The sequence below is a fragment of the Siphateles boraxobius genome, unplaced genomic scaffold (assembly GCF_051911475.1).
Source record: "Siphateles boraxobius isolate OS27281-9 unplaced genomic scaffold, OSU_SipBor_1 24, whole genome shotgun sequence".
Taxonomy (NCBI): domain Eukaryota; kingdom Metazoa; phylum Chordata; class Actinopteri; order Cypriniformes; family Leuciscidae; genus Siphateles; species Siphateles boraxobius.
This window is the reverse complement of record NW_027508855.1, coordinates 6,589,082-6,615,001: the sequence shown is the minus strand read 5'-3', so window position 1 is coordinate 6,615,001 and position 25,920 is coordinate 6,589,082. Positions and strand designations below refer to the sequence as shown.

The 25,920-nt window shown below is 37.4% G+C and overlaps 2 protein-coding genes across 7 annotated transcripts; one reads left to right on the top strand and one right to left on the bottom strand.

The window, feature by feature from the left end:
* The first annotated feature begins 1,958 nt into the window (after window positions 1–1,958).
* On the top strand, window positions 1,959–12,958 carry LOC143748819 (uncharacterized). 5 transcript variants are annotated; one of them, XM_077241032.1, is made up of 23 exons: window positions 1,959–2,019; window positions 2,290–2,411; window positions 2,751–2,936; window positions 3,869–3,979; window positions 4,064–4,173; window positions 4,866–4,958; window positions 5,053–5,175; window positions 5,919–6,011; window positions 6,109–6,169; window positions 6,291–6,394; window positions 6,570–6,746; window positions 6,915–7,078; window positions 7,179–7,285; window positions 7,389–7,438; window positions 7,520–7,609; window positions 7,753–7,852; window positions 8,745–8,937; window positions 9,421–9,601; window positions 9,682–9,892; window positions 10,251–10,411; window positions 11,315–11,517; window positions 12,491–12,569; window positions 12,652–12,958. In XM_077241032.1, exons 2-23 carry the CDS (start codon window positions 2,315–2,317, stop codon window positions 12,697–12,699), a joined length of 2,742 nt encoding a protein of 913 aa, XP_077097147.1. In that variant the 5' UTR covers window positions 1,959–2,019; window positions 2,290–2,314; the 3' UTR covers window positions 12,700–12,958. The 5 variants fall into 5 exon arrangements, with proteins under 5 accessions (XP_077097147.1, XP_077097148.1, XP_077097149.1 ...); XM_077241033.1 differs by lacking the exon at window positions 1,959–2,019 and having other exon boundaries at window positions 2,231–2,411; window positions 3,905–3,979; XM_077241035.1 differs by lacking the exons at window positions 1,959–2,019; window positions 2,290–2,411 and adding an exon at window positions 2,428–2,516.
* A 5,508-nt stretch (window positions 12,959–18,466) lies between these two features.
* cyp1d1 (cytochrome P450, family 1, subfamily D, polypeptide 1) lies at window positions 18,467–25,362 on the bottom strand. Of its 2 annotated transcripts, XM_077241038.1 has the most exons (8): window positions 25,138–25,362; window positions 24,029–24,873; window positions 23,002–23,125; window positions 22,475–22,564; window positions 21,862–21,985; window positions 21,653–21,739; window positions 19,286–19,370; window positions 19,033–19,182 (listed from the first exon to the last, which is right to left on the bottom strand). In XM_077241038.1, the coding sequence occupies exons 1-8, from the start codon at window positions 25,301–25,303 to the stop codon at window positions 19,153–19,155; spliced, it is 1,551 nt and encodes a 516-aa protein (XP_077097153.1). In that variant the 5' UTR covers window positions 25,304–25,362; the 3' UTR covers window positions 19,033–19,152. The 2 variants fall into 2 exon arrangements, with proteins under 2 accessions (XP_077097152.1, XP_077097153.1); XM_077241037.1 differs by having other exon boundaries at window positions 18,467–19,370.
* Between the last annotated feature and the right edge of the window lie 558 nt (window positions 25,363–25,920).

Here is a 25,920-nt window from a genome sequence, read left to right as displayed (position 1 = left end):
GAGAGAGCCTTATAATTGGGTAATCATTGGTTTTGGCATTTTATTTTAAGTATTTTATTTTGAATGGATGTGTATCTGTGTATATGAATATTTATGTATGGATAATGTACAGTATGTTTCTGAGTGTGGATGTTCTTGTACACATATGTATAGGCATTTATCCTTATTATTGTTTTTAATAATTATTTTTTATTTATTTACTTTATTTGTTACTGATCTGGCACTGGGTGGGGGGGTTGTTCTGTAAAATGTGAAAAAATATTTATTTTTAATGTCGTCACGGTTCTAGGGTCAGCTTTTCAGTCTCCTACAGTATTAGCACCTTGCTATAAAAAATTAAATTAAATAAAAAAAAAACTGATAATAGACCAGCAGCCATGCAGCTGTATCCCAGAGCATCAGAAATGTATAAAAATGTATTTAAAATTCTAAAAATTAAAAATACATACAAATAGTAATAGAAGAATAATCAGGATTTAGATTCAATTTGTTTTATCAAGTAATTTAATCCTTTATTTATTTTCATGTTATCATTTTATAATCATTTAATTTATTTATGTTTTATTTCTGCAGGTTTGGGCCTCCATATTAAATACCCTTTGCTCTGGAATGTATTTGTTCTCAGGAGGAGAACTACTGGAAATGCTGTTGTAAAAAGTATGCAATGTGAATTCTCTGGCTACACGCCATCAAGCATGCAAGAAGGAGGCAGTTTGCACAATTCTTGGAAGAAATTTATGTGAAGCTTTTTATTGCATGTATTTACTGTGTTAGGCAAATGTTGTTTTTTAACCATGGTTAAGTAGCTATGATAGCACATTACGATCAACTTGGATAGTTAATTAATTCATTAAATTTGTGAGAAAAGGGCATTGGATAACAAACAGAGACGGCCAATGCATCTGAGGTTCTAGTTCTTCTGCATTCCTCATACACACCAACAGACCTCAATGAGGCATCTTACCTATCTTTTACATTCCTAGGACAAAAGGTTGACTGTTGGAAAGATACAGCCAGTAATTGCTGTTTTGTGAATGCAGACCTGTCTGCACACGCATTTATGAACAGGACTGACCTAACAGTGCCCAAACTGATTGGTACATGTTCTCTGCCTTTTACATTTGTTCAGTATTTCCCCACACCTTTTATTGTAAACCTCTAGTCTTGTAAACTCTTTTGACAAGTAAATGCATCTACTAGGAATTTGTGATATTCAAAAATGTTTGCCTAACATTCGCTAGCACAACCGGGTGATGTTGATTTACTAAGTGTGATCTCCATATTTATTGGAGCATGATTTTCAACACTTGTGCAACTTGGAGAGATCAACTGGGTTTATTCCAACAAGTGTAACTCACTTGACAGCTCTTGACAGCAAATTTTTTCCCCCACTTCACTGAGTTAGCATATTAAATCTATGTAATATTTTACAAAAGACAGATGAACTATGCCTGTATATATATGTTATATTGTATATGCCTTCAAACAGGACAGATGACTGCATACATACTGTATACAATGTTAAACTAAAAATAATGGGGAAATGCAATAAATACAAGTAATTTATTATAGGTTACCTGTCCAGAGACAGTCTGTATTGTAAAAATCTTCTGTATATATATTACAGTGCTGGGGGCACTTTAAGACAGAATAACATGATGTCCAATCATATGGTTGTCAATTCATTGAAAAATATTGAATCCATTATTAAGGGAAGACAGTAATTCACAAAACTGACAGATGAGAACAATGCAGGTTTTTCATTAGTATTGTCCCAGAGAGATAGACCAGTGTAGATCACATTACAATCTCTATCACACACATTGGAAACCTGATGCAGCTTGTGTTGGCCATTCAAGCAAACTAACCCCACCTGAAACCTCATCCACTGAGGTTAATATTTAACAAGTGTTGAGAGTTTGGTTCCTCACCAAAACAAGCATCTTTCCAGTTTTTCTCCATTATGTTTGCCAGTCAGGTCTTCCTACAGCTATAACCGCAGTGTCATCTTGAATCCGGGTAATCCCTCTGATTTATTGATTCATTCATTTCTTTAATCTGATGTTTTTACTGTTCTATTGAATGTTCTTACTTTTCTATTGAATATTTATTCAGATGGATAAGGGACTATAAAATAGTTCTTAAAATATGTTTTAAAAAGGCTATCATTTAAGTTGCATTCACCTTATTAAACTGCATTGCTCAGTTTGCATGTTTGTGTGTGTGAAGGAATCCGGCAAACAGAGTTTCAACGTATCGGGTGCTTTGTACCATTTCCAAACAAAACAGATCGAGATACGAACACTCTGGCACCATGTATGTCAATTCTGGAGCAGAAAATGCGCCCATGTCTTTGAACTTCATGGGCAGGAAGTTACGTAACCACACTGTTGCCCCAGCAGCAAAACAACGTAAGTAAATATAGCATGCACACAAGTGCTACTTCCTTTCATTTTAATACATCATTTGACTCTTGTGTAATCAGACTTGAGTGTGTTATATTTTGTGCAATAAAGGTTTGTGAAATAGTTTTTCTTAAACTACTCGGTAGTCATTATCAATGTCCTGTTCTTCCTGTTAATGGAGTGATTTTAGAAGAAAACGTGTACTCAATATTATTGCATCAGAGCAGATTATTAATTTCCAGAACTACAACCTACTGGCTTTTATGATAAAGTGTTTAAATGTTATATACTTTGTTGAAGAACATGTCTGAGGACAGGCTAAGTGTTTTCTTTAACTATCTCTAGGTGCCTGGGAGACCACTGACCTTTCTCGATATCAGGATGATTCAGTGGTCTCCACCCGAGTGGTACTTTCCCATCCCATGTCATCAGAGGAACTTCCAGGCAGCGTGCCTGATCTGAGAGAAGAGGTTCAGTGGCGTAGACCATGTAACATCCATAATACACTCCTAGACCAGGGTAAAGATAGAGGTGAGTTGAGTGTCCCTGTAACCTCCCAGAATCTAAAGAATCTAATATTTGAATAACATTTAAACTAACACCTAATTAATCATAATAACGTAATAATCTCAATACCACCTCACTAAAATAACTTGATATGATTCATCTAAACTTGTAACCTAATTTTAAACCTAATTTTAAAACATTAAAAAGGACATTCAACGAACTTCTTCAAAAAAGTGTAATTTATTTACATCGGTTTTTCTTTTCTTTTTTTGTCTTTTAAGTGAGTACATCTGGAACAAACGTTGCATCATGATGCTTATGCCGCTGAAAATGTTAGAAGAAGAACTACTTGCATTAAAAATAAGTGAAAGTAATCTCTGTTGTGAAGTACTTAAGGCAAGGTATGAATACAGATCATGTACAGATATGTTTAAGTAATTTAAAAGGTCTATTCAGTGCTATTGTGGAAATATTAGGATAAATAATGATGTAATTTATTTAATAAAGTACATACAGAAATGTGCTCAGCTCTCGCTTAATTGCATATTTAATTAAACACACTAAATCTGTTAATGTAAATTTAAACAAAGGAATAAATCAATAAAAACTAAAATAAATGTGTTTGTAGAACCGTAACTTTAAGAAATAAATCAATACTTGAAATGTATAACTTGAATGATAAAATGTATAAATTAAAGATTTAATACATTTGTGTACTGAATGGTATTGTTTATTCCGATGCGTACCCAGATGACCTAGCTAATGAACTTCTTTAACTAATTAACATTTACTGCACCCTATTGTTTAACATATATCAAAAACTGTCTCTGATCTATCCCACATCTCTAAAGGAAATGCTCATCAAGGCTTTGTAAAAAAAAATAAAAAATTCTCCAGACTCCCCAACCGAGTCCAGTGAGTGAAGTATCGCTGTAACTGCATGTTAATATTTAAAGGTGCAGCTAATTGTGAGTTCTCATGGCTGAGGAAAGGTAGATTCAAATGGAACACGTTCAGGCACTGGATCGGCGCAGACCGGCACCGGGATCCAAAGCGAACTGGCAAAGGTAGGTTCTACCATGCAGTGGAGATTGGGCATAGTTAAGTGCCGATAAAAGTTATTTCATTGTCATTGCATTTTCAAATTACAGCACACAATGTGCCTTCTATGAGTGCAAGCATAAGAAATCCTAAAGATGAGACTCCAATAGATGTCAAGATGTTTATCCCATACGACTCTGCCAAGCTATGCATAACCCAAGTATGTAGATATTATTCCTTTTGCTTTCGTTTATGGCTTATTGTCAAGCTAGTCTGCATTGTTTTCTTTATCCATTAGATGTAACCTAAGCCAATATATTTTGGTCAAGACATCGGAACAGGAAATTAATTTTGTTTTTCAAGAGTTTTGGTTTTCTTCTTGCATTAGTCACATGTCTGTCGCTCCCTCTGTTGCCCTGGGGCATGGGGTGGGGATGAGACATCTCATCTGATGTCATGTGTTTTAGATTCTTCTGAGAGCAAGGCCCTTTCATAACTACACATTATTAAACAACTCAAACCCCATAAAACAAATCTCATCAGGTTCCAGTACACACCCCATGTAATCTTTGTTTAGTTTGCTAAATGTAGAGCTGTTAGCATTATGCCATCATGCACTGTATTGTACTCACTTGTATATACTTTTGTATGCAGACAGCTATAATAATGTTTCCCAACCTTGATTGATCTATTATAATTCAGTTTATTAAAGTGGTCTCAATTATTCCCTTTTAATTGTGAAAAATAATTGAAATTTTTGGTAAACAAAAGTTGACCAATAGGCTTCTTTCTTTAATCAGAGCTTAAATGGTGAACTATTTTAATGTTATGTTTTAACAGGCTGGTAGGGGCAGATCGTGTTAAATCTTTTTTTTATCGCCAATAGTCAATGACTGTTACCTATACCAACAGATAACAGATGATATGATCGCAATGAAGAGCAGACATCAGGAGATGATTCAAGAACTGGAGGATAACTTTCTCATTGCATCAAGAGTGAATCAGGTGACGAGCTTGTTTACTGATCATTCATTTATTCAGACAAACAACAAGAATTGTGATTGTATGCATGGATGATTGAGTTTATTTTTGTGTGTAGGAAAATACAGCTCTTAAAATAAAGAGGTATTACCAAAATAAGCTTAACACACTGAAGAGAATCCTAGATATTTACCAGGAAAAGGTGGCAAGAAAAAACACATACTGGGAAGAGAAGGTCAGGGTGAGTCACAAACATCATCAAATTTGTTTTACTTCCTCAATTTTCCCAAATTCTCATTGGCTTGATCACAGCACTTGTAATTCCCAATTCAGGCCTAAACCTAAACCTATTATGTAATCCTGCACTGTAAAAAGTGATCAGTTGACTTAATTTAAGAAAAAGTGAGGAAACCCGTTGCCTTAAAGGGTAAGTTCGGCGTTTTACAAGTAAAGCCCTGTTTTAAGATCGTTTCTGATGAAATCGAACGGTTAAGATTAAAATTTGGACACATGCTGCTGTCCCGAGAATTTTAGGTTTTTGTGTTAGCACCCCCCTAAGCTAAAGTTTAATGTGTTTATATGAATGCTTGTTCCAATGCACCTATGAAACCATTGTATAGGTGGGGGAGGGGTGCTAACACAAAAACCTAAAATTCTCGGGACAGCAGCATGTGTCCAAATTTTTATCTTAACCGTTCGATTTAATCAGAAACAATCTTAAAACAGGGCTTTACTTGTAAAACCCCGAACTTACCCTTTAAAATTATTAGCCTAAGTAGGCTGCATAAACTTCATGAGTAATTTTAAAAAATGTAAGGAAAAGTTACAAAATATTATTTAAAGAAGTTATGTGTAATTGTCAAGTTTATTTACTTCAGGTTTCCTCACCTTTTTTTAAGTTGTATTATATGTTTATTGTTTTAAAGGTTATGTCATATTGCTGTCATCTGTCTTAACTGTAATATTCCTTTTTCCTGTGATCAGACTCTGGAGGATCTGAATGAAAAACTTCAGGGGCAACACAAACTGCTGCAGGAGAGAAACCAAAAAGACTTGGCTTCATGGGATAAAGAAAAGGTATACAATTGTGGTGTATATATGAGAGACTCTTAAATGAGAGGCTATAGATATTGGCTGTTTAACAGACTAAAGGCATCAATTGAAACTTTTACAGAACAAGGTGATGGAATTGTTCTCGTCCCGACTGGACCTCCTTCACAGCCACCAGGCATCAAGTAAGAGTTGTATCGGTTTATATTGCACATGGTATGTTCATATTGTAAGATTGTGACAGTATGCTGTTAACAATATTAAAAAGACATATGGTAAGATTAACATGTCTCCGTTTCTTTTCAGCACTGCAGGAGCTGCATTTGGCCAGGGCAGAGATGAGGAAGGTCCAGGAGATACTTGAGGCCTTTCGGGAGAAGAAAGAACCAGAAATAACATCTGAAGAAAAAGTAGAAAATAAATAAAAACGTCTCTTCCAGCTTTTAAGACCATCTTCATGCTAAAAGATTCCCTGCAGATAGTTGTAAAGCAAGACATGTTGTGGTATTTACTACTGGTGATGTGAGGTAATGACATATGTGATTTCCGTGAGATAACTTGTTTTAACTGTGCCTTTGCCATCAGGACAGTAGTGACTCAGATGCTCCACTAGATGGAGCACAAGCACGTCTGGAAATTTTGAAGTATAATTTGCAGAAGAGGGAGAGAGAGATCTCAATGCTTATTGGAGAACAAGAGCATGTAACAGATCCTGTTAAACAGTCAGAATATTCTCGTCTCCTCAGTGCTGTTATACAACAGGTCATTTTATTTTATTATTACATAGTTTTCAATATATGAGTAAAATAAGGTCTATTAAAAATAGTACTGTGTACTAAAACTAAACATGAATTGCTAACCAAATGCTACTTTGTGCCTTCAAATTGACCATGACTGAACAGAACAGCTTTCCTGCATTGTGTATTCCAGGCTCATCATGTTTATGCTGAGCTGACGGAGGCTAAACAGCAGTTTGACCAAATGGCAGAAGACAACCAGAAAATCATGGCCGAGATTAAAGAAAGTCTTGGCCAAACAGTGGAAGAGTCCGGCCAGAATAGTCACGTTGAACGAGAGGATGTACAGCAGAAAATGTAGGAGCAAGGCATGGTTTTTAAAGAGTCAGAATACAGCTTAAAACTATCTTACCCAGAAGATAAGCCTCAGCCAACTGAATAATGCATGTTTACTCAGGGCAGAGCCACAGGTGGATGATGAATCACAGACCAGGTTACTCCATCGTCAGGTCATACAGGTGGCTTTGGAGTGCATCAGAGCAGGGGCTAAGCCCAATGTCATTGGTAAATATGGTTAATTGGTAACTGTGTAAATGATTAATGTCTCTTTTTTTTTTGGATGGATGGATGGATGTCTAAATATAAGTTTATTCTGTGTTATTCTTAGAGACTGACATGAATGAGGCATGGGAGGCAGAGCTGGATGAAAGAGTCAGAGTATGGCACAATCTCACACACACACTAAACGTATTCTTTACTCATTCTCACTCCATACAGACAATTTTCCTCTCATTTTAGAAATTTGAGGAGGATTTCCAAAACAATGGATTCTTAAACTCTGAAACTGATAAAAGTGTGGGGCAACAGTTGTTATTACTTCAAGCTGAGGTGACCACAACCAAGGGAAATATCTTTCAATGTATAATCCAAATTAATATTAGACTCTCTAAAATGTCATAGTGATTGAATTGCATTGAGTCAGTTTTTTGTTTTGCCATTTAAGGCCTCATATTTCTTGTCTGTCTATCTAGTTGAAGCAAATCAAAGATGAAAACAAGAATATTATTGAAAACTACTCAGCTGAAAGAACCTTGAGGAAGAAGTACTACAACATGGTGGAGGACATGAAAGGCATGCAGAACCTGATTTCACCAAGTGCAACATGTTCCTGGAACAACATCCAATCAATTTTTTTAGGGACACATTTACGGTTTATGTCAAGTTCAGGCTTACAGCCAGGTTTTGGTGTTTCTACATCAGTGTTATCCACCTATCATTTCCTTCTGATTTTAGATATAAATATGGCTAGGGATAAGGTTAGGATAAAACAATTTGGACAGGAATGCTGTTCCAGGATCAACAAAATATGTTGACCCAAGAACATGTTTAACTCTGCAAAACCAGGACATGCTGAAAGGCATAATTATCACAGTTTTACAGTTAAAACATAGAAATTAGTTTATATAGGAACTGTTGCCAACATGGTCTGGAATAGTCCTTTTTTGGGGAGCCCTTGACTGATTTCCCAGACATTCTTTTTTCCTATTTTAATCAGTTGTGTTCAAATCCAATAGTATTACAAATGAATGCCAAAAAAGAAAAGAAAAAAAAAGCTACAGACATTTTTGACCATGAAAGGCTTTTAATGATTTGCAAGGCTTAAATGCGGATTATTTTAAATGATCTCTTATGCTCACCAAGCTGCATTTATTAAATCAAAAATACAGTAAAATAATGTCTTTACTGTCACTTTTGACCAATTTAATGCATCATTGCTGAATAAAAAGTAGTACCCCAAACTTTTCAAAGGTAAAGAACAATGGGGTGCAACAGTCTGAGCCCACATTGAAAATGTAAACCTGGACATTTCCACACAAAAAAACAGACAAGTCAGGATGTAAAATTGATAAAACATTTATCATGAGACATATATTAAAGTTTCTGTACTAGGTCACTAATCGTATATGTACATTTTTGACCCTTAAAAAAGGTTGTCTCTGACTTAATGTCTGGTCTTGTACAGGTAAGATCAGAGTATTCTGTCGAATAAGGCCTCTGACTCTTGCAGAGCAGACAAGAAGAGGACACACCATTGTTGCTTGTCTTGATGACTACTCTGTGATCCTGGACACCCCTCGAGGACCTCGCGAGTTTCAGTTTGACAAGATCTTCAACTCAGAGTGTACGCAAGAGGAGGTCTTCATGGAGTCCAGTGGGTAAGTGTGATAGTACAAATTTTTTACAAATTTTTGCTAAATTAAAGGGATAGCTCACCCAAAAATGAAAATCCTATCTTCATTTACTCAACCTCACATCGCCTTTCTGTGGAACACAAACTATGAATTTGTGCGGAATATCCTGGGTGTTACAGTATATTCAATATAATGAAAGTTAATGAGGTATATGGCTGTCAAGCTGCAAAAAGGACAAACAATATTGGTACATGTGATGTGTTTTCTATATTCTGAGTACTCGGATGCTAATATTTCATTATAATTGTTTGGAAAAGAGCGACCAACTACTTCATTTAGAATTTCTCTATCAGTGTTCCACAGAAGAAAGAAACTCATCTTGTTTGGAATGATATGGAGTTAGTGAATGAAGAAATTGTCCTTGAATCCTGAATTAATCCTTTAAGATATAAGAAATGTGACATTTGGGCAGATTTCCTCAAGATGAAGATGTAAATTTTTTCCTAGGCTAATCCAGTGTGCAATTGATGGATTTAACGTATGCATTTTTGCGTATGGCCATACGGGTTCAGGGAAAACCTTCACAATGGTTGGAGACAGAGATCGGAGGAACCCAGGAATCATTCCCAGAACATTCACCAAGATTTTTGAGATCATCCAGGATAATGAGTCTAAATTTGAGTTTAAGGTATGGTTAGGTACAGTACGTGTTTCTTGAGCTGAATTGATACAATAGTCTTCATACTCTTTTCTTTTGTCCGTCCTCAGGTTTCAGCCTACATGCTGGAGCTGTACAACGACCGCCTGCAGGATCTCTTTGTGAGCCCCACTGAAGCTTTCAGCAAGCGAATCGAAATTAAGAGGGACAGAAAGGGGCTTGTGTTTGCCCAGGGAGCAGAGACAAAGGAGGCAGCTAGTGCCGGCGAACTCTTTGCATTATTTGAGCAGGGCTGTGCAAATCGCCACATTGCGGCCACAAGTATGTGCTTAATGAAACTTCGAAAGACTCCAGTTAAATGGTTTGGATTAATTGCTTTAGTTACAGTCAGTATGAATTCATGGTAAGAATATAATGACATGGCATTGTTGCCAAACTTCATAACAAAGGAGAAGGTCCTTGAGTTTAACTGTGTGATGTGTCTGAGAACAAGGCTAAAGGAGTGATTTAGGGTTATAAAGAGCATTAATATTATATAATCTTGAACAAATGCAGATTTAATACAGTCTCTGTACATCATCTATGCATGCATCTATCTATTCATGATTGGTTACACAAGTAATATTTGCTGTCAAATTAACTTTGAAACATTTTTAATTTTTATTATACCTTCTTGTAGAGATGAACGTAGAGAGTTCCCGCTCTCACCTAATCATTGGCATCATGATTGAGAGTCGGAATCTGACCAATGGAAGTGTGAGTTTTGGGAAGCTGAGTCTGGTGGACCTGGCAGGAAGTGAACGAGCAGCAAAAACTGGAGCCAAAGACGACCAGCTGAAGGTTTTTTTAAAAGCTGATTTACAGTGGCCCCAGAAAGTGCTTGGACACTTCATGTTGGCTTTTATGTGCACCCGAGATTTTGGACCGTCATTATTATGACTTGTCACATGTAATTCAGAAGCAAACTACATAAGTGGCAAAACCAAAAATTTTTTGGGTAAAACCCCTTTTTATGCTGTTCCACTTTATATATGTCAAGTTAAGTCACCTTTATTTATATAGCGGTTTACACAATACAAATATTTCAAAGCAACTTTACAGTGATTAACAGGAAAATAACAGAATCAATGATGTAAACAGAATTAAATTCTGCTGTAAAGCAGCTCTAAAAAAAGACAATAGTGTCATTATTCAGCTGAAGTCTTTTCAGTGTTGATTTTGTTCAATTCATTAACTGTAAAGTTCATCAATTAAGAAATGAGTTCAATTCAGCTAAAAGCAGCTCTACTCTAAAGAATTCAGTTCAATAAAAGTACAGAAAAAAATTATGAAACAGTTAAATCAGCTATAAAGCAGCTCTGCTGAAAACAGTGGTGTTATCATCTGGCTCAAGTCAGTTCAAGTTTTGTTCTTATCCAACAGTCACTGCAGTGAAATCAATAATATTACTGTATATTAAGTGAATAATGAGAGAATACACTTGCAGCACTTAAAAACACAAAGTTTGACAACCCCAGTGTCCAAACACTTTATTATTTTCATTTTTTAACCCCTGTTTTTCTTGCAAATACTACTGTTTCATATTTTTTTAAACAGTTTGTTATGGCAAATATGTTATTAAGAGTGACTTAAAATGCCAAAATACTTACTTATTAATGTACCTATTCAACCCTGACTTGTATTTTATTTATAATAGCTCTCACGACAACATGTATCCCACATTGTCTGTGTGTTTCTTCCCAGGAGGCAAACGCTATTAACAAATCTCTGAGTGCTCTTGGAGATGTAATTTCAGCTTTATCAATGGAGCAGCCTCACGTGCCCTACCGTAACAACAAGCTGACCCAGCTCATGCAGGACTCACTGGGGGGCAATGCCAAGACCCTCATGTTCCTCAACATCGCTCCCTCTGACTGCAACCTGGACGAGACTCTCACTTCGCTCATGTGAGAACCAAATACCTGGCCTGTGACATGCTCAATCACCTAAAATAATAGCAGCACAAGGTTGCTCCTTGCCACTGTCACCTTTGGCTTGCTCAGTTGGGGTTTACAATTTTTTTTCAGTAATATTACAGATTCATCAACTGGACTGACACTATCAGTTGACAATTTTTTTTAACTGCACTGAGCTGGATAATGACACTAACCTTGCAACATTGATTGTTTTTGTTATTGAATAGAATTTAACTGACTTAAGTTAAAAAAAATGTTGCCTTCTGTAGAGTCATGGCCTAATGGTAACAGAGTTGGACTGGTGACCCAAAGGTTGCTGGTTCGATTCCAGTACCGTCAGGAATATGACTGAGGTGTCCTTGAGCAAGGCACCTAACCCCCAATTGCTCCCCGGGCGCCACTCAAGGCTGCCCGTTGCTCCGGGTGTGTGTATCCATGTTTGCAGTGTGTGTGTGTTCTACTCACTACTCTGCTCCTAACTTGGATGGGTTAAATGCAGAGGTCAAATTCCAAGTATGGGTTACCATACTTGGCCGTCACTTTCACTTTCTAGCTGATCCATTATTATGGAACTGAACTGAAACATCGAACTAAATTGACCTGAATAATGACACTATTATTTTCTGAAAAGCTGAAATTGAATTGGTTTCATAATTGATGAGTTTTACATCAATAACACTATTGTCCTGTTTATTAATGTGAACCTCGCTTCATTTCACTGTAAACCCAAAATAGTTTTCAGAACTAAAAAATTACATTAAAAAAGGATACTTATTTACATACGTCAATAAACTCCAAGATTAAGTTTGTAACTTTAGATTTTGAAACACACTAGCAAGTTTTCTGTTCTTAACTTGAAATCTTGAGTAAGCTAATCATATAATTTTATATAGTTTTGCAGCATACCGGCTGTTTTCCAAGAAATATACAGTAATATGAACTATAAAATTGGTTTGTCTTCCAGCTATGCAACTCGAGTGAAAGCCATCACCAACAATGCTCAAAGGAACATAGACAGCAAGGAAATTGCTCAGCTGAAAGAGGTATGCACATTATTAATCAAAATCACACCTTTTTATTGTGTGAGCACACATTTATGTCTAATTTAATCTGTGTACTTCACAGGTGATTTTAAAATTGAAGTCAGGTCAGCCTGTGGAAGAAGATGTCTAAACTTCCATATAGTCCTGGATATATGGCTCTTTTAAAATAGAACCGTTTCCATTTATGCATGTTATACCATTCTAACCATTTCTCATAACATACGAACACTGGAAATGTAATAATACAAAAAAACACGGTTTGGAAAATGGATTTATGATGTACTCGCTCATTATATATATTTTGTATATTTTATTTTAAACACAAAGTTACGGACTGCAGCTTTAATTTAAAACAAACAAAAAATAAATAAACAAAGTACATGAACAAACCTATCTTTCATTTCACTATATATTTTAGCAATTGCAACTCCAGTCATGGAGTTTTTTGTGTGTAATGTGTTTTCTTTCTGTGAGAAGGAATTTGTACCCAGTGTGTCTCTTTTCAGCCCTTATCTAAATGTGCGTGTCAGGCTAACGCCGAAGGCAAAGGTGGGCCAGCCATCGCATTCAACCCAATCAGGCACATATGGTGCCCAGCGGCGGGAATAGAGGAACCAGCACCAATTATGAAGTCACTTGGCCAATTTATGCTGCTAATGTGTGAAAAGGAAATGAGCATGAATGAAGCCTCACTTGGCAAATACAGGAGGCAAATGAGTGCGAGAGAGTTGTGCCGATTGACGCTGTCACGCAGTCAGATCTGAATGCAAAACACACACAGGGTGGTCCGGGGACATGAAAGGCCCATGTGATAGTTTGAGGACAATGGTAATCTAAATAAATTAAGAGTCCTGTTCCCTTTCAGTTCGGTCACGTTCGGCGTAGTCGGACATACCGTACTGATTGGGATCACGCTTAGGGAGCCTGTCATCTTTGAGTATTGAAAAAACAAGCCAATGCGCAATGGCGTGCGAGATTTGCATCTCGCGCTCCGCCCCACAGTGCAGGTATAAATACGGAAGCGGATGCACGCACCACTTGTCTTTCGCTTCGGAGCCGATCGGATGTCGATGTCTCTGCCGTCTCTGACCGCTACTATAGGCCGGAGCCACCTCAGTGACTTTCCATATTTTGTACTGCCCAGAAATGCCCAGTCCATGTGTAACCTCAACATGATACCGCCCTACGGGCAGGATGTGGCTTCCGCAGTGTCTCTCTTTCCACCGAAAGGGTACGCTTTCCCAGTGTTTTCCATCTCTGTCTGAGTGAGTCATGCGGAACAGCAGTGGACTTTCCTGGCCTAAGCCCTGTCCCATCTCCGCCTCAATAAATGTGTGGGGATCAGGAGGCTTTCGCTAGGCACTAGAAGGTGGCAGCACTAGGTGGCGTGTTAATTGCGATCCCAATCAGTATGGTATGTCCAACTACGACGAACGTGACCGAATTGAAAGGGAACGTCTCGGTTACGTATGTAAGCCTCGTTCCCTGAAGGAGGGAACGGAGATGTGGTCCCGTCGCCACTAGTGCTGGATCACCGCTGACCTCGGGTTCCGCTCAGCTCCTCAGCGAAAAACAAGTGGTGCGTGCATCCGCTTCGGTATTTTTACCCGTGCTGCGGGCGGAGCGTGATATGAAAATCTCGCACACCAATGGGCATTGGCTCGTTTTTTCAAAACTCAAAGATGACAGGCTCCCTAAGCGTGCTCCCAATCAGAACATCATACAGAGATGGAATAGTGACATCATACATAGATGGAATAGACCGTGTTTTAGCATGATTTACCATGATATACCAAATTTTAGTGGGATTTTTCATGATTTACCATGTTCCAGTATGATTTACCATGAATGATATACCAAGTTCTAGTATGATTCACTATGATTTACCCTCTTCTAGCATGGTTTACCACAATTGAACACATTGTAGTATGATTTAGTATGATTTTAGCATGATTTACCATGATATACCACATTCTAGAATGATTTACCATGATTCATCACATTGGTAGCATGATTTGCCATGATACACGATGTAATAGTATTATTTACTATGATTTACCATGTTTCTATCATGATTTACCATGATTTACCACATTGATAGCATTAATGTGAAGTGTCAATAGCAATGAAGTGATAAACTGACAAAAAAAATATTGTCTTATAATAGTTAAGATGGAAAAACAGGTTTGCTTTATTGCAGAATAGTGGTGAAAATCAAGTCTGTCAAAATGAAACTGAGCCAATAAGTGGTCTTCTTCTGCCCTCTGCTGGCCATTATACTTATTAATAAAGTGTTTTCACAGGTGCTTTTGCACTCGTATTTAGACATATGCTTACACACACACACACACACACACACACACACACAAAGACAAATGTTGTTGTTGTTGTTTTTCAATGCTATTGGGATGTGTCATTATGAAAATATACTTTAATGGTCTATAAGCATTTCACATAATGTCTTTGTAAACTATTAATCCAACAGCAGGGGGCACTATTAATAAAACAGCAGGGGGCAGTAGAATACCACTTATTGGCTTAAAGGGTTAGTTCACCCAAAAATGAAAATTATGTCATTAATGACTCACCCTCATGTCGTTCCAAGCTCGTAAGACCTCCGTTCATCTTCGGAACACAGTTTAAGATATTTTAGATTTAGTCCGAGAGTTTTCTGTCCCTCCATTGAAAATCTATGTACAGTATACTGTCCTTGTCCAGAAAGGCAATAAAGACGTCATCAAAGTAGTCCACGTGACCTCAGTGGGTTAGTAAGAATTTTTTGAAGCATCGAAAAAATACATTTTGTTCCAAAAATAACAAAAACTATGACTTTATTCAGCATTGTATTCTCTTCCGGTTCTGTTGTCAATCCGAGTTCACGAGGCCAGTGACGCTGCTGACGTGTTATCTGGTGCGTGCGTCCGTGTATTCGGGTTCAAATAAATATGTCTGGTTAAAAAAAAATGCAAGTCTTCCCCTGTGTCGAAATCCTTAGACATGTTTGCAAAGATTGTTTTGTTTACAGCGTGCGTCTCCCTCAGACTGTAAACGAAGCTCGGGCGCACCAGATAACACGTCAGCGGACCCATGAACGCGGATTGACAAAAGAACCGGAAGAGAATACAATGCTGAATAAAGTCGTCGTTTTTGTTATTTTTGGAACAAAATGTATTTTCGATGCTTCAAAAAATTCTAACTAACCCACTGAGGTCACATGGACTACTTTGATTATGTCTTTATTGCCTTTCTGGACAAGGACAGTATACCGTACATAGATTTCCAGTGGAGGGACAAAAAGCTCTCAGACTGAATCTAAAATATCTTAAACTGTGTTCCGAAGATGAACGGAGGTCTTACGGGCTTGGAACGATATGAGGGTGAGTCATTAATGACATAATTTTTGGGTGAACTAACCCTTTAATATACCATTATGTTCATATCATTTTCACCTTTTTAACTGTTATAGAGGCATATGTGGTCCAATCTGTCTGAAAATTGTCCTGCTTATTTAGAGTCACATGTTCTGACTTGTTTTTAAGAAGATCTGAGCATTCATAGAAGAGATATAGGCTTTCGGGGACCCTTGGTCAAGGCCACATTTTGAAGTGACCCTATTAAAGTCATCCAAATGCAGAAGTTCAACTTTTTCTGATAATTATTGATCTAGAGAGTCCAGAGTATTGTACTGCACTGGTTTTGAACATTATGATATGAACATTATATGATAATAGATGGAAAAAAACATTTACAGCCAATACAGGCAATTTACCATAGGAAATATATGTTTTTAAAGCTTTTTAACAGTTATAGCGCCACCTATGGTCCGATCTCCATGAAACTTTGCATGCTTCTTCACCATGTTATGACACATATGCTGATCAATTTTTGTGAAGTTTTGACTTTTCGTTTAGGATTTATAGCCTTTTGACAGTATTTTGCAACGGACCACTTTCTAAATGACTCTGTCACAGCCATCCAAATGCAAAATTTCGATTTGTTTCGAAATTGATGTACATATTGTCCGTCTTGAGCCAAAAATCACAGTGGTGTAAAAAGCTTGAGGCTAGGTCAAACGGTCTTGGAGTTATGGGAGATTTAGTACTTTTGGTTGCTGTAGCGCCACCTATGGGCCAATCGGGGTCATACTCTGATAGGTTCTCCCCAAAAGTGTGGCCTACCATCTGGCCGAGTTTCAAGTCTCTGGGCCTTGAGTCTCTGGGCCCGGTTTGGGCTGCACGATGCGTTTTAGAGGATTTTTTTCTCAAAAAAAGGTGTCAATGTTTCTCCATACTATTAAAAAAACATTTAGTAAGAAATGGAACTTAAATACAAAATGAGTACTCTGGTTGAATTAACCACATAGCTTACACTATTTATACAAGTAGACATGATCATTTTTACAGAAGTACAGGTCCTTCTCAAAAAATTAGCATATTGTGATAAAGTTCATTATTTTCCATAATGTAATGATAAAAATTAAACTTTCATATATTTTAGATTCAATGCACACCACCTGAAATATTTCAGGTCTTTTATTGTTTTAATACTGATGATTTTGGCATACAACTCATGAAAACACAAAATTCCTATCTCAAAAAATTAGCATATTTCATCCGACCAATAAAATAAGTGTTTTTAATACAGAAAAAATGTCAACCTTCAAATAATTACGTTCAGTTATGCACTCAATACTTGGTCGGGAATCCTTTTGCAGAAATGACTGCTTCAATGCGGCGTGGCATGGAGGCAATCAGCCTGTGGCACTGCTGAGGTGTTATGGAGGCCCAGGATGCTTCGATAGCGGCCTTAAGCTCATCCAGAGTGTTGGGTCTGATATGAGGTGTGTCAATGATAGCCTTCTGGACAGCAGTCAGGTCGGCAGTCTTACCCATGATTGCGGTTTTGAGTAATGAAACAGGCTGGGAGTTTTAAAAACCTCAGGAATCTTTTGCAGGTGTTCAGAGTTAATTAGTTGATTCAGATGATAAGGTTAATAGCTCGTTTAGAGACCCTTTTCATGATATGCTAATTTTTTGAGATAGGAATTTTGGGTCTTCATGAGCTGTATGCCAAAATCATCAGTATTAAAACAATAAAAGACCTGAAATATTTCAGTTGTTGTGCAATGAATCTAAAATATATGAAAGTTTAATTTTTATCATTACATTATGGAAAATAATGAACTTTATCACAATATGCTAATTTTTTGAGAAGGACCTGTATATATTTTTACTGTTAAATGAAAACTGCTCCCCGATCCACAGCCTCATTATTCCCGTAGGACTGTTCCTTTAAAAAATAGGCCAAAAGCATTGAGGGGGAGGGGTTAACGACCATCCAACTTTTTTAAGGTGGACAGTTGCTAAGCGACAAGACCAGTCCTCCCTGGCTAGACAGTCCCATTTCACTACGCTCAGCCGTCCTTCATGGCCTTCGAAGGATGCACCGATGCAGCCTTTGAATTGTGAGACAGCCTATATTTTAAAATGTCCTTTATTCCTGTGATGGCAAAGCTGAATTTTCAGCAGTCATTACTCATGCTCAAACTTTTCTTAGTATTATCAGTGTTAAAAACTGTAAAAAAAATTCTGGATTCTTTGATGAATAGAAAGAAAAAAAACATTTATTGCGGTGATTTATTTCAGATGGATTTTCTTTTTAATAATGTAAAAGTCATAAACAATTGAACACATCCTTGCTGAATAAAAGCATGTATCAATGAATATCAATTTCTTTCAAATAAATAAATAAAAGAATCTTACTGTCCCCAAACCTTTGAACGGTAGTGTACATCAATACCAGCTCATGCTATAAGTCAGAGACACAAACAGATCTCATTCACTAATCTCTCTTCACAAACTTTGAAAATGAGAAGGAAAAAAAAAGCAGCGAATGCATTTTAGGAGTTTTAACTTTCCTTTATTCTATTACATTCTGTGATGTTCAATAAGCCGGATAACAACAGTTTAGTGAGCTGATAAAGACGTGAAAACTTTAAAGTATTATAAATATCATTTAATTTTGTAGTCAATATATATTATATTAAACTGGATTACATTTTATTCATTATTAACAATATTTGTTTGTTAATGCAAAATCAGTAATATGACTACTAATTCTGATTCTCTATCACTGATTCAGTTTATATAACACAAAGCAGCTTCACAACAGACTTCTTTAATGTTTCAAATATCTGTGCGAAAAGTAGTAACCAGAACATTTACATGCTTAAACCTTCATGCATGATCACATATATTGATAAGCTCGGAGTACAAAAGTAAACATTCAAGTAACAGTTGAGCTGAATACTCTACTAAAACACTAACATAAAGAAGTTTAAGGCTATATAAAACAGAGGTAGAGAAAAGACCACATCAAGATTATTAGTGACAAATTAGCTTAGCAGTCCAGTGATGGCGAACATTAGCTTTGTGCTGACTTCAATGACTCTGAGGTGCATTGCAGGTTGATTTGTGGTGCATAAAACAAAACATCTGGAACACTGAGAGCATAATAGTTTAGTTACGAGGTGAGATTTTTATTCTGAAGGGTCCGGGCTTCATGGTGAGTCCAAATGTAGAGCTCAGGTCAAGCTCTTGCCCTGGAATATTCTCTATGTGTAGACGATGCAACAGGGTGGTTAAGAACACAAACATCTCCAGACGGGCAAAGCTATCACCGAGGCAACGCCGTATTCCCATGCCAAAAATCATTACCTTCTCAGTCACATTTTTATTTAGATGACTAGACAGGGTGAGAAATCGTTCGGGTCGGAAAGCCTCAGGATCGCCCCAAATGTCCCTTTTGGTCAAATAATGAGTTTAATTCAGTTCAATTGAGTCATTTTATTAACGTTATATATATACAGTGCTGGTCAGTATTATTTGCCCCCTTGGTAAATATGATCAAAGATGGTTGTAAAGAGTTTTCTCCTATAATGCCTGATGAGTTTGAAGAACACCTGACAAGAGATCAGAGACCATTCCTCCATACAGAATCTCTCCAGATCCTTCAGATTTCCAGATTCATGTTGGCGCTTCTTCTCTTCAGTTCAGCCCATTCATTTTCTATAGGGTTCAGGTCTGGGGACTGGGATGACCATTGCAGATGCTTGGTTTTGTGCTCAGTGACCGATTTTTTGTTTTGATTTTGATGTTTGTTTATGGATCACTGTCCTGACGGAAGATCCAAACATGGCCCGTTATAAGATTTCTAGCAGAGGTTGTCAGGTTTTGATGTTTTATCTGTTGGTATTTGATCGAATCCATGATGCCATGTTTCTGAACAAGATGTCCAGGACCTCTGGCAGAAAATTAGGCCTACAGTATTAAAAAATTAGCAGAGTATTTCATTTTACACATGGGGTACTTTTTTTATCCCTGTATGAAACAAACCCATCTTAAGTGTTTGCTGCCAAAAAGCTCTTTTTTGTTGCTTTGTTTCATCTGTCCATAGAACATTTGAAAAGTAACTGACACTACTGGAACTTCAAACGGGACGGGTTCTATGGTCAGATGAAATAAAAATATTGTGTTTTTTTGGCAGCAAACACTTAAAGGCAGGTAATTTGTTTCTAAAAACCCTTTTTGCCAAATTTGTTTAAACTGTCTTTATATACAAAAACGTATCTAAAATGTAAGTACTCTGAAAAGGAGTTTATAAAAATAGAGTGTCTGTAGTCCTCTCAGGGCTGCAATAAACACAGCTCATTATTCAATTCGGACCGAGTGCAATGATTGACTGGGCGACTGTCACTCTCCCTCGCTGCTAGGGCTACCAGCCCTGCTGCAACAGGAGCTGCCCACATGCGCGCACTCAGTTGACTTGCCCATGTCGGAAGAGGAGAGGTGCGTACCGACCGCAAGCGACGAATTCTCACAATTATGGCAGAGAAAGAGCAGTCAAAATTCACAGTACCGCCTGTACCTGCATCTACAGTGAACGCAGGCAAACAAGGCAAAAACTCTCTCCTCTTCCGAAATGAGCAGGTCAATAGAGTGCGCGCATGTGAGCAGTTCCTGTTGCAGCAGGGCTGGTAGCCATAGCAGCGAGGGAGAGTGCGTTAGGTCCGAATGGAATAATGAGCTGTGTTTTTTGCAGCCCTGAGAGGACTACAGACACTATTTTTATAAACTCCTTTTCAGAGTACTTACATTTTAGATATGTATTGGTATATAAAGACAGTTTAAACAAATTTGGCAAAAAGTGTTTTAGAAACAAATTACCTACCCTGCCTTTAAGATGGGTTTGGTGCACACAAAAGGTACCCCATGTGTAAAATGAAATACTCTGCTAAATCTTTAATACTGTAGGCCTAATTTTCTGCCAGAGGTCCTGGACATCTTGTTCAGATACATGGCATCATGGATTCGATCAAATACCAACAGATAAAACATCAAAACCTGACAACCTCTGCTAGAAATCTTATAACGGGCCATGTTTGGATCTTCCAACAGGACAGTGATCCAAAAACCAACATCAAAAATCAAAACAAAAATGGATCACTGAGCACAAAACCAAGCATCTGCAATGGCCATCCCAGTCCCCAGACCTGAACCCTATAGAAAATGAATGGGCTGAACTGAAGAGAAGAAGCGCCAACATGAATCTTGGAATCTGAAGGATCTGGAGAGATTCTGTATGGAGGAATGGTCTCGTATCTCTTGTCAGGTGTTCTCCAAACTCATCAGGCATTATAGGAGAAAACTCAGAGCTGTTATCTTGGAAAAAGAAGGTTGCAAAAAGTATTTAATAAAAGGGGGCAAATAATTGTTCCCAACGTGTTTTGGAGAAAACATTTATTTCATAATGTGATTTTCCCCACACTTCCAATTCTTTTACTTCAATGAAAGGTTCAATTTTTGCAATTTTTCTAAATAAAATATCAAAAAAATTAACAATGCAGATTTATTTTTTTACAGCAATCTTTGATCATATTTACCCAGGGGGCAAATGATTCTTACCGGCACTGTGTATATTATATATGTATATCTTCATTATATATAATAAATAATATTTATATAATAAAGAGAGAGCCTTAGGAAACAAATATAATAAGAATGTGGCAGGAATGTAATACTTACACATCGTGATTGACTTGATATTGGTTGATGAACACACACGTGTCTTTGGGGATGAAGTATCCATTCAGTATTATGTTTTCAGTTGTGCTAGATAACATGATGGAGGAAAATGTGAGTACCTGTTTATGAATGCAGTCCTATGATAATAGTATGATACTGTAAGTTACAGTATGATACTATAGAGAAACAGAGAGAAAAAATGGACTCACCAGTGAGGTATGGTGAAAGGCACATAGGATGCATGACGAAACACTTCAAATATGAAAGCTTCTGTGTACGGCATGTTTGGCTTGTCTTTAAACTGTGGAAGCCTGTTCATACCAACCTGGTTATCTAGGAAAGCACATATAGCATAATAAACACCCAGAGCAGAAGATGAAATACTTCATGAATTTTGAACTGAATTTAACAATATTATTTTTAATATAAGGTTTAGCACTGGAAGATTTCTTTAAAAGAAAAATTATTTTCAGATGTCTCTGTTTTCAGTCACTTCTAAATAATCCTGTAGGTAAAATCTCATTTAAAACAAAATAGTTTCCTGTTTATAGCAAATTCCAAAAGACCAAAATAAAGCGAGGCCACAGGAAGACAAGTTTAGTTCTCCATCAACATCTTTTAAGCTCCACTTTCATTGTGTGTATCGAATTGTCTATAATTTTTGGTTTCCTGTGTCGGTCTCACAACAAACCACAAATCCCCGCTAAAGCAGATTCAGTTTCCCTAGGATGCCGCAGCACAGCTGGAGAAAGGGACGAGCATGATGGGAAATAGTTTTTTGTTGTTGTTTTTTCCAGTTGATTTGCCCTTTCTAGTCTTCACCTATCTCCTGGAGGATTTTAGCCTGGATGTCTGGAAACTTGATCAGGTATAAAAGACTCCACTGCAAACCGGAGATGATAGTGTCAAAACCTACAAGGAACAAAAACGGCATTGGTCATGATCATAATCTGTAAACAGCCTCAAGACACAAGTCACAATTAGCATATGGGCAACCAAATAAACTGAATATGTGTTGTGGGCTGTTCTCAGGCTAAAAGAATGAAAATGAGTGGTTTGAGCTCCTCATGGGGGTTTGCTAAACACTGTTTAATGAACTAGAACTACCAAGATGCATAAACTGAAACAGGAATGAACAGCACAAGCCAAGAGCAGATGAAAAACATACATCTAAAGCAAATTATCAGAAAAACTCCAGGTCTAATTCTAGATCAGTCTGCAGCGCCTCCCCTGTGACAACAAAGAGCCAGGAAAAACATCTGGTTCTGGATGTAAATTGTTCTGTTGTATGTATTTCTAAATGCACATTCACATTCACACATTTATTCTCTTGACTGCTGGTCTCTCACCGGCTCCGAAGATGTCAATAACACTGTGGACGATCTGTGAGTTGCTGAGCATGGCCGTTTCCTCGTCCTCCTTCCTGTCCTCAGTCATTGCTATAAGGGCATCAGTGATGTCCCGGATACAGTTCTGTACAAAAACACTGAGAATCAGATTTGCAAAATTTGGGAAAATAAACAGTGAATGTACTCTCTGTATGCCATTTACATCCATCTTGTTCCTGGCCATGTATGCGGGTGCCTTCTCCACAAATGCATACATTGTTTACACCAAATTCAACTGTGCATGTGAATATTTTACTTTAAACAGAAACAAAGCATCACTTCACAGGCGCTCTGAAAGAGTGTAGGTCAGATAATAGTTACTGAGTTACTGACCACAATGCATAAAAAAATGCCAATATAACATACTGTTCAAAGTTTGAGGCCAGTAAGATTTTGTTATTTTAAAAAAATTTATAGTTTTATGCTTTTATTCAGCAATGATGAAATAAATTGATAAAACATGACAGTAAAGAAAGTTATTTTCAAAATTGCTTATAATAAGAAATGTTACTAAATGACACTGAAGACTAGAGTAATGCTGCTGAAAATTCAGCTTTGCCACCACAGGAATAAAATAAATGTTAATATATATTAAAAAAGAAAACAATTGTTTAAAATGTAATAATTCACAATGTTACTGTTTTATTGAATTTACTGTATTCTATTTTGATTAAATAAACACAGCCTTGGTGAGCATAAGAGACTTCTTCCAAAAACACACAAAAAAAGTATGCCGACCCCAAACTATATATTCTGACAGATTTTCTTTCTAATGAAGCATGTATAAATGTATGGAGTTTTACTCCATACAAGAAAGTATTACTCTAACCTCTGTCCGTTCACTCCTCTGATTTCATTCTAATCTCATGAGAAGAGAAGTAATCTGAGGCTTCTGACACTAACAATCTGCCACTCATCTCTGGGATAAAATAATCATGTTCCTGCAGGAATGTTTTGTCTTCTCATCTTTTTATTTCAACAGTATTACCCTATCAAAGGTGATGAGATGTTCCCTGATGTTGCGCTCCATGAAGCTGTTCATTCTGCCAATGTACTGGACCATCTTTCGCAGAGACGGACTGGGCAGGTAACGGAAGATAGGAAAAAAGTCTGCCAGATTCCCTGCAGCAAAGAGGCGCAGCACTTCATTGTTTATGTGGACGATGTTGAGGAACTCTTTATCGTTATGGGCATACCGCTTGCCAAAACACAGAGTGCAAACCACATTGGCAACTGAGGTCACTAGCAACATATCTGGGTCGAGCCCTGAATCTCCAAGCATATCTCCTTGTTCCTTCAGAGCCTCCACCATCTCCATGGCCTCAGTGCAGATCTGTTCCTCCAAAAGACACGAGGCACTTGAGTCTCTGGGCTCAGCTTGGGAGAAGGTCCTCAAGGCATTTCTGCAGATCTTTTTGTGAAGCACCCAAGCTTCGCCATACTTCTCACTGAATGTCATACTGGTGCCATTAGCAACTGCAGAGAATGTAAAAAGGTCAGGGCGTCCAGCAAATGCCTCTCCATGCCGTACCAGAGCCTCCTTGATTGTAGAATAGCCGCTCAAAACAACTACCACAAGAGAACCCATTTGCACCTGGAAGACATCTCCATACTGAACCCTCAGGTTTGTTAACGACAAATGGATTTGTTCCCCCATCTGGAAAAGGTTGCCCACTAACGGCCAAGGTTTGGGACCTGGAGGAAAGGAGCAGCCTGGTCCTCTCCGTCGACCATGGAGAGCCAGCAAGAGCAGAGCGAAGGCACAGAGGAACAGAGTCACTGCAGATGTAACGTTAATCGTTCGGGAAATCTCCTCAAGATACATGGCATACACTGCAAAAAAAGGAGAAAATGACAGTGATATGTTTAAAAATAGGGGTTTAACGCTTAAAGCATAATACACTATTCTATTTTAAAATATAAATAGCTTTAAATAGAAACTTTAGGGAAATTAAAACTCTATAATAGCTATTATTGTATGAATGTATATTTCTTTCAAATAAAACGGCATCCTGAAGATAGAAGCGAAAACCCGGCAGAAACGAAAAGGACGGAAATAGGTAAACTAAATCAAGTAATTTATTTGCATTATCTTACCTTTGAAACCGCTCCCGCGTTTGCAATCAAATGCTTCCAAAGTTTCACCAGCTGAAAAATGGCAGCTCATGAACTCTTTAAGAACGTACAAAAACACAGACTGATTCTCAGAAGCAGAGAACACTGGAGGACCGTCGAGATGATCGATGTTACGATGTACAAGCATGAATGAAAGCCAATGAGATAATAAAAAAAATAGCCTACCGCTACTGATTAACGTAAGAAATGTTGTTTCTTCCGTTAGCGCGTTTAAAATACAGTAAGCGCGTTTTTCCACACGATGGCAGTGTTTTAAAACCCTGAAAGCTCACAGTCTTTACATATCGAGGAGGAAAGAGACAGCAGACTCGATTAGAATGATTAAAAAATTGCATTGAGTTATATGACAGTCTGTTAATGAAATAATACTGGCAGCTGTGACTGTTAGCTGTTAGCGTAGCGGGGGGGGGGGGGGGGATGGGTTAGATTTGTAAAATCTAATGAAAAAAACAACATGTAAAAAACATTGCTTGCCGTAAAAAAATACGCAAACCATTATCCTTAAAAGAAAACCTTTCATACTTATTTTTTTGGTCAGTAGTAATTGCATTCTTGTCTGTGGAAGTGCATTTGTCAAAGACGAAACTCCTGTAATAAAAGTAGCCTTCTGTTCTACTTAATTATTTAATTATGTGGTATAAGGGAAACACATTATGAAACAAGGAAATAATGACTGGATTCTGGGTAAGCTATTGAACATACTACATTCCCAATACTAATCACAGCACATATAATTTGATTTAA